The sequence below is a fragment of the Euleptes europaea genome, chromosome 6 (genome assembly GCF_029931775.1).
Source record: "Euleptes europaea isolate rEulEur1 chromosome 6, rEulEur1.hap1, whole genome shotgun sequence".
Taxonomy (NCBI): domain Eukaryota; kingdom Metazoa; phylum Chordata; class Lepidosauria; order Squamata; family Sphaerodactylidae; genus Euleptes; species Euleptes europaea.
The window spans coordinates 7,068,193-7,076,311 of record NC_079317.1 but is presented as its reverse complement, the minus strand read 5'-3'; the positions used below and the strand labels follow the sequence as shown (position 1 = coordinate 7,076,311).

The window sequence follows — 8,119 nt, the reverse complement described above, 5'->3', positions numbered from 1 at the left end:
TCAGTCGTCTCTTCAGGCTAAACATACCCAGCTCCTTCAACCTTTCCTCACAGGACTTGTTCTCCAGACCCCTCACCATCTTCGTTGCCCTCCTCTGGACCCGTTCCAGCTTGTCTACATCTTTCTTAAATTGCGGTGCTTAAAACTGAACACAATACTCCAGGTGAGGCCTAACCAGAGTCGAATACAGCTTTCTGCAAGCTGATGTCAACCCACTGAACGTATGCTTTCAACCAACTGCATACCGCTGCGTCCCAATTTCTCAAGCTTAGGTAGGAAACCTGGGACCAGAGTGAACTACAGGGTGCAGAATCCAACGGACTGTTCTGGGGCGAGGGCAGGGGAACATGCTAACTTTTGGAGTGGGCAAATTTAGGAATATGTTTAATAAGCTGCTATTAGCAGGCAGCAAATTCCAACTGGATATAATCGTCAGAGAAAAGAGCCTGGCTCGCCCTGGGTACCAAGGACAACTTCAGAGCCAGCGTTGTGTAGAGAGAGGATGTGGCGCCGGACTAGGATCTGGGAGACCCGGGTTCAAATCCCAGCTCTGCTGTGTGACCTTGGGCCAGTCACACACTCTCAGCCCAACCTACCCTGCAGGATTGTTGTGAGGATAAAATGGAGCGAAGTAAGTGACCCGGGGGGGAAGGGGAGGCGGGATATAAACAAAGTAAATAAATAAATAAAAATACACCAAGCAAGGGTTGAAGGAAGATGCTTCTCAGAGCCAAAAGACGGTGGAGGTGAGCTCAAAAGACAACCCACCTGCCCTCTGAAACAGCCTCTATGTGCCTCTCTCCGTTGGCTCTATGAGCAACCGGCCAGACCCTGAAGCTTTCTTCCTAGAGTCCCTCTGCCTTTCGCTCTGCTCCAGGGAGGCTGCCCCAGTCTCCGACTCTCTAACTTAAAACAAATGGTGGGATTTGGTAGGAAAGGCCATGGAAGCAGGTAGACCTTCCTTGGTCTTCCCCTCCCTCCCCAGCAGCCTGTTTGGAGGAGAAGGAAGAAGAGTTTTATACCCCGATTTTCTCTACCTTTTAAGGAGTCTCAAAGTGGCTGACAATCTCCTTCCCTTCCCCTCCCCACAACAGACACCTTGTGAGGTAGGTGGGGTTGAGAGAGTTCGGAGAGAACTGTGAGTAGCCCAAGGTCACCCAGCTGGCTACATGTGGAGGAGTGCGGAATCAAACCCGGTTCACCAGATTAGTGTCCGCCGCTCATGTTTAGGAGTGGGGAATCAAACCCAGTTCTCCAGTGTCCACCGCTCCTAACCACTACACCATGCTGGCTTCTTAATTACTCTCCCAACAAATGAAAGCTATTATTAAATTATTTTGGGGGGGGGGACCATCTTAGCTACTTGCAACTTCTGTCAATCTTACAAATACCTGAATTTAGCCTATAAAGAGAGGGAGTCTTCAACATTATGAAGATTATCTAGGCACCTTGTGAGGTAGGTGGGGCTGAGTGAGTTTGGAGAGAACTGCGACTAGCCCAAGGTCACCCAGCAGGCTGCATGTGGAGAAGCGGGGAAAACCAAACCAGTTCTCCAGATTAGAGTCCACCACTCTTAACCACTATGCCTCGCTGGGTCTCTGAGCCCCTCTGAGCACTGGGGGACCCTTGTGATATGAGTTTGAAACACATCAGCCACACATAGTCCTTCCCTCACTCATTTGCACGGCCCGAAATTTTACTGTACTGTGCTCGGGGGCGGGGATGAGACAAAGAGTAACAAAAGGCAGATTTAGAATGCGCATTTTATTTAAGTAAAAAAAAAAAGAGGAAAACCAGATACGGTGGGCAGTCAACTAGCGCTTTTCCCAATATCCTTCCTAAACGATAACATTCCTCTTTGCTCTGATGCCCACCGAAGATATAACAAACATTTGTTCTAGTCTAGTTTTTAAGGTTGTCCAGTTTAAACCATCTCTTTGAAGATTCACCTTTACCTATTTAGAGTTTCCTTTCAGAAACATTTTTAATATATATTTTTATATATAATATGTATATATTATACAGGATATACAGATTTCCAAGAACGAGACCACTTTTAAAACACGGAGACCGTAGCCGCAACACTCTCGGGTCGCTGCGTTGTAGCGATTTTGGGTCGGTTTAACCAGCTGCTGAGAAGACACTCGGCACAGACAAAGGGGATTCGGGAGCGTTATTTACACAGGTGGGCCGGGCGGGCGCTCTCTTTCCTCTAAAAGGCTCTTGTGATTTAAAGTATGTGCAGTTTCAAAGCCCCGTGGAAGGGAGACCGAAGGGAGGGGGAGGGGGAAAAAACCACCCACAAACTATGTACAGTGTAAACAGCACAAGGCGTGAAAATCCTCCTCCCGCAACCGAAAAACGGGAGGCCCCCAAAGAAGCCGCTGGACAAGGCTAACACTCCTCTTCCGTTTCCCTGGGCTTCTTGTGAATCGCGCGGTTAAAGCTGTGGCAGGCGGGGACCCAATGATTGTCGTGGAGGCCCAGTTTGCACCCGGGGACGTTCTTCTGGGCCCGGTGGCAGCACATCCAGTACCCGGGCCCGTACGGCAAAGCTTGGCAATATGGCTTGGGGTGCCACCGGCAGAGCGAGACGTCCCCCTTGACGTACTTCTTCTTGCACTGCTTGCAAGGGTCCTCCCGGTAGCGGGGGTCGCGCACCCAGCGGGAATCCGCCGGCCGGATGTTGTAGTACTCAATGACGAATTTGAAATACCCGCAAGTGCATTTGAGGGCCACCAGGCTCCTGGTGGGCAGCAAGCCGAAGATCTTCACGAGGATGTGGTGGGGCAGGAAGATCAGGTACTGCTGGGGCTCCAGCAGCTGCTGGATCTTGAACCGGGTCTCCAAAAAGTCGTGAGACCTCTGCCTCTTTAAATGGCAAGAGTCAGGGGCCTGCGGGACGCCTTCTGTGGGTGATTCCGCGGGCTCCCCAGAGATGCCCACAGTGGGAGTGTCTTCCGTTCCAGGAACATCTGCTTGATGCTCTTCTGCAGTAGCATCCCCCGTACGGAGATGCTTGCGGCGAATTCCGCGTTCAGACAACAGTAGGAATAACCTCCCCGGAAGCGAATCGTCCCCGAAGCTAGAGTCAGAAGGGTGCGCTTTTCTACATGCTTTATGTGTCTTCGTAACTGAGATGCTAATAGTTAAGGACTCTTTTGTCCTTACATTGAAATTTGGATTAGGAGCGGCTCCTGGTTCTTTAGGTGTACAACCAATGGCTGCGTTTTCCCCATGTGAGGAATGCGGGCATGTCTGAGCAGCTTCTGGATATGTCGAGGAGAGTGGCAGCATGATCCTAGATGGTGCCGAATCTCCCAGGTCGTGCTTAGAACCGGAGTTCTTCACAAATGATGATGGCGGGCCAGCTGGTGGAACTTCCCAGAAACCGTCTTCCGCTGGAGAGCCATGCTTTGACCTCCACCCGTTATCATCCCTGCCTCGTTCTTCTTGATTAACAACTCCGGAAGGCTCCTTGCCCGTTTCGTTCTCAGCCGGCGTTCCGCTCGCCAGTAGCACCCGACCGACGTTCCGCCGGAAGCTGTTGTTTCTCGAGAGGCTTCCTGCTTCTCGTTCATTTTGCCGCCTCAGGCACTCCGACTCGAGCTTCGCCACCATGTCCAACACGCGCACGGGCTCAGCCTGTGGCTCTCCGTCGCCGCTGCCCCCGCAAGTTGCCTTTTCGGAGTGAACCTCGAAGCCCCCTAAGTTGGGAAAGGGGCCGGGCGCAGGAAGCGTGACTTTGGGCTGCCCAGGAAACCGGGTCACGGCAGGGGTGCTGGGGCAGTTCTTGGTGCAGTCGGCGAGTAAAACACTCGCTCGTTGTTCCAGCAAAGTGACCATCTCGATTACAGATAGAGGCCTCCCTGGGAACCCCCCCTCCCCGCCGTCGTTCACATTATGGACGGAGCAGTGCTCGATGCCGCAGGCAAATGGCTCAGGCTGATAGCACCTCCTGCTGGCTTCTCGCGACCTTTCCGGGTGGATCTTGGCCTTCCGGAGGTCCAGAGATTTTTTCCTGCGCTTGGTTGCCCTCCCGTCAATGTCCCAGGTGCTCTTGTTCTTCATGGAGGATATCCGGCTGTCGCCGCACTGCTGGGCTGCGAAGAAGGCGATCTTCTCCTTGGTGTTCCCCGGTTTCACGACCGCCCAGATGTCCAGCAATGCCTCTCCATCCTCCCCCTGGTGGATGGTGGCAGGCAGGGCACTCCTCTTCTCCTGCCCGCTCAGTCCTTCAGCGTGAACTCGGCCGCCGCTTTTGCCGCAGAGAGAGTTGGCAGAAAGGTTCCCCACCGGCTTGCGGAGAGGGGGGCTGGCTAAGAGGGTGGGCGTGGGGCCGCTGCTGCAGTTTTTCTCGTTTGCCAGCCTCTGTTGGCTCATGGGCAGGCTTCGTGGGGGACCGGGGCTGATTTCGAGGGGCCGGTCTTTCTTCTGCAGCTTGAGATACGGCTTTAAGTGCATGCCAGATATTCTTGGAAAGAAAAGGAGAGACAGAAACGTTAACCCACAACATCCAAGGTCAAATGCAAAGGACTGCATATTCTGGTAGACTCTGTGACTGTGCTTCTAGACAAATCAAAACTTTGGAGCACTGCTTACTTGAATGCGGTACCTTTTGCAGTTTCAGGGATATGTGGATTACTTCTCTTTTGTGGATTAAAAAGGAGCTGTCAATGCCAGATAAGGTTAAGAAACTCTTGGCAGGCAGGGATTTAGGAGTTATGTTGGCTGTAGCCAAATTTTTTGCTCATGAAATCAAATTCAAAGGACCTCAAGTGCGGTAACTGGTTGGCTATTTAAATTACCTATTTGCATTCTTATTTTTAGAAGAAGAGTTGGTTTTTATACCCCACTTTTCTCTACCATTAAGGAGTCTCAAAGCGGCTTACAATCACAATCCCTTCCTCTCCCCACAACAGACACCTTGTGAGGTAGGAGGGGCTGAGAGAGTTCGGAGAGAACTGTGACTGGCCCAAGGTCACCCAGCAGGCGTCATGTGGAGGAGTGGGGAATCAAATCCGGTTCTCCAGATTAGAGTCCGCCACTATGGCTCTAGTTGTGACACTGCTCAAGGCCTGGAGGCTAAAGAGACCTCCTTTGGTGCAAACTGAGTCAGAGGAAAGTTCCTCGCGCCGGAGGATTGTGCCTGTGTTTGCTGAGGGGTAAGATACAACCCAGCCTCCTTACTCCTTTTCCTCAACGGCATTTGAGAACATGGAATCCTCGAGAGAATACTGCTGCTTATAGCTGATCATAAATAGGATCCTATTATGTCGTTTTGGTACCACTTAATTATTAATTTATTTTTATTACATTTCTGCCCCGCTCTCCTCAACCCGAAGGTCGGGCTCAGAGCGGCTGACACAATCTAAAACATAATAAAACAATAACACATTAAAAATATAATTTAAAATACAATTTAAAATAGCCCAATAATGCCCCTCACTCAATGGTGCTAAAACTCCAAAAACAGCCATCTGCAAGAGCCCTGTGGCGCGGAGTGGTAAGCTGCAGTACTGCAGTCCAAGCTCTGCTCACGACTTGAGTTCGATCCCAACGGAAGTTGGTTTCAGGTAGCCGGCTCAAGGTTGACTCAGCCTTCCATCCTTCCGAGGTCGGTAAAATGAGTACCCGGCTTTCTGGGGGTAAAGGGAAGATGACTGGGGAAGGCACTGGCAAACCACCCCATAAACAAAGTCTGCCTAGTAAATGTCAGGATGTGACATCACCCCATGGGTCAGGAATGACCCGGTGCTTGCACAGGGGACCTTTACCTTTAGGCAGCAGATGACTCTAACCCCCCCTAAGGTGGTATAGAAGGGGTGGTGCTCAGCAGTGGGGAAGGGGGGGGGAAGGACTAGGGAGGCCAGTAATTATAATGAGAACCGTCACTGGTCTCAACCTTAAGCCCGGCAGAATAGTTCCTGAAGGTCCCGCAGGGCCCTGATCTTACTATTCCACCAGGCAGGGGCCCGGGCCGAAAAAGCCCTGGCCCTGGTCGAGGCCGGCTGGGTACTCCTTGGGTCAGGAGTATCCTGTTAATAATCATGCTATGCTTCAGTTCTTTCTGGCTGGTCCCAGACTTGCAAAATCCTAATGCATGGGTTACTGAATGTCCCGTCCTGTTGAATGTACTGAATCACTCGTGTGTAATTCACCTTGAGTCCCTGGGAGAACGGCAGACTATAAATACCCTTAAAAGACAAGGTAGGTTTGGAGATCACATTGAGATACCTCAACCCTTTGGCACCTTATTCATCAAGCTGGCAGTGGGGGGGGGGGAATAAGGGGGCATTAATTCCCTGGTGCCCGTTAGATGACATTGCTCGGCAAAACACAATAATTGGCATGCCAGAGGTGAATACCCCCCTGAAAATCCAGCACGGCCATTTGTTAAAGCACCATGCCAAAGGCTGATACGCGGTTTAAAAGTTCCCAAACCCTTGTGGTGAAATGTGCCTCGTCCTCCTCTAAGTACAGGGGGCTGAGATGGTGCACCTCTCCGTGGGCTGAATTAGCCGCTCCACACCAGCTCCCGTGCGCTTGGGACCCATCGCTCCAGGCAAGACGGACCTCAATGTTTCATGCCCGGTCCGAACCGGTAAAAGGGAAGGCGCAGTGGGAGAGCGCCGGCTTGACATGCGGAAGATCCTGGGTTCAAATCCCTGTCCTCTCTATGGGACCCAGAGACCCACGGCTGGTAATAGCAGACAGGAATGGTTTTTGCCTAGCAAGGCTTCTGATGGGCCATTGGAAATTTGATTGGCTGGGCTGATTTTTTTAAAAACGGTGGTTTAGCAGAATCGGCCATCGCAGCACAGACACTGTGTGACTGGAGGTAAGCTACAGCAGCAATTTTGTGGCTGGCTCCACCCCCTGTGGCAGCCATTTTGTGACAACTAGTTTGTGGCTGGCTTAGGGCTACCAGGTCCCTCTTTGCAACTGGCGGGAGGTTTTTGGGGCGGAGCCTAAGGAGCGTAGGGTTTGGGGAGGGGAGGGACTTCAATGCCATAGAATCCAATTGGTAAAGTGGCCATTTTCTCCAGGTGAACTGATCTCTATCGGCTGGAGATCAGTTGTAATATCAGGAGATCTCCAGCTAGTACCTAGCAGTTGTTACAAAAAATCAGTATGCAGCTAAGAATCAATATGCGTTGCATAAACTGTTTCATTAAATGCAAAACATAACAACCAGCGTGAATAGTACAAAGGTGGAAAATCATATATACAAATGTGAGTATGTGCAAACAAACAACACATAAACTTATGTACAAGAACCCTCAAAGGGGTACCTGGAAGTTGGCAACCCTAGGCTGGCTCCACCTCTCACGGCAGCCATTTTGTGGCTGCACCCAGCAAGCTATTTCAGAATTCCTAAGGAGCCCCCTTTTTAAACAAAAATGTTTTAATGATGTGCGTGTTTGTGCGGGTTTTTTTTTTTTAATTTTAATGGTTTTAAAATGTGATTTTTATCATGTACGTTTTAAATCGTTAACCACCACGGTGGCCCTTGGGAGAGCGGAAATTGTGGGGCACAAATTTGTTGAATCAATCAAATGAATAAACAATCCCAGAAGGTATGAGGCCGTCTTGTGCAAAGTCAAACCACAAGTTCCAGGTGTAGCTCAGTCTTGCTTCACCGGGTGGGCAGTGAATCTCCCGGGTCTCCCAGTGAGGAAGGTGTTTCCCAGGACCTGTTCCCCAACACACTTTAACTGGAGGTGTCAGGGATCTTTTCAGAGTGCCCAGCAGGGGCTTGGGGATTCAGCCACAGCGCCCCCCAGGTGCATCTCACGTACCGTTTCACCTGCTGGAAGGCGGAGGACGTGGAATTCAGCAGTTCCCTGTGGAGGCCGGCTCTGCAGGAACTCTTCATCGTCATTCGCCCCCGCCACCCACCCCCTCAGGTGCGGCTGGCAGGCCCCGTCACAGCCAATCCATCTCCGGACCCTGCCTCAGCTCATCTCGCCCCATGCGGCGTCCGACTGTGTCTTTGGCACCTAAAAACCGCTGCGGGGAGGGGGGGGGAGAGAAGACAGAGACACCGTTAGTTGGGCCCGATCTGGGAGGCACACGTGCTGCATCACACAGCCTGTGCTCAAGAAAATGCTCTCTA

The 8,119-nt window shown here is 51.4% G+C and overlaps 1 protein-coding gene across 1 annotated transcript; it reads right to left on the bottom strand.

Moving 5' to 3' along the window:
• Nucleotides 1-2,372: 2,372 nt before the first annotated feature.
• Nucleotides 2,373-7,897, bottom strand: FBXO34 (F-box protein 34). Its single transcript, XM_056851299.1, has 2 exons — nt 7,803-7,897; nt 2,373-4,474 (listed from the first exon to the last, which is right to left on the bottom strand). The coding sequence occupies exons 1-2, from the start codon at nt 7,883-7,885 to the stop codon at nt 2,395-2,397; spliced, it is 2,163 nt and encodes a 720-aa protein (XP_056707277.1). The 5' UTR covers nt 7,886-7,897; the 3' UTR covers nt 2,373-2,394.
• Between the last annotated feature and the right edge of the window lie 222 nt (nt 7,898-8,119).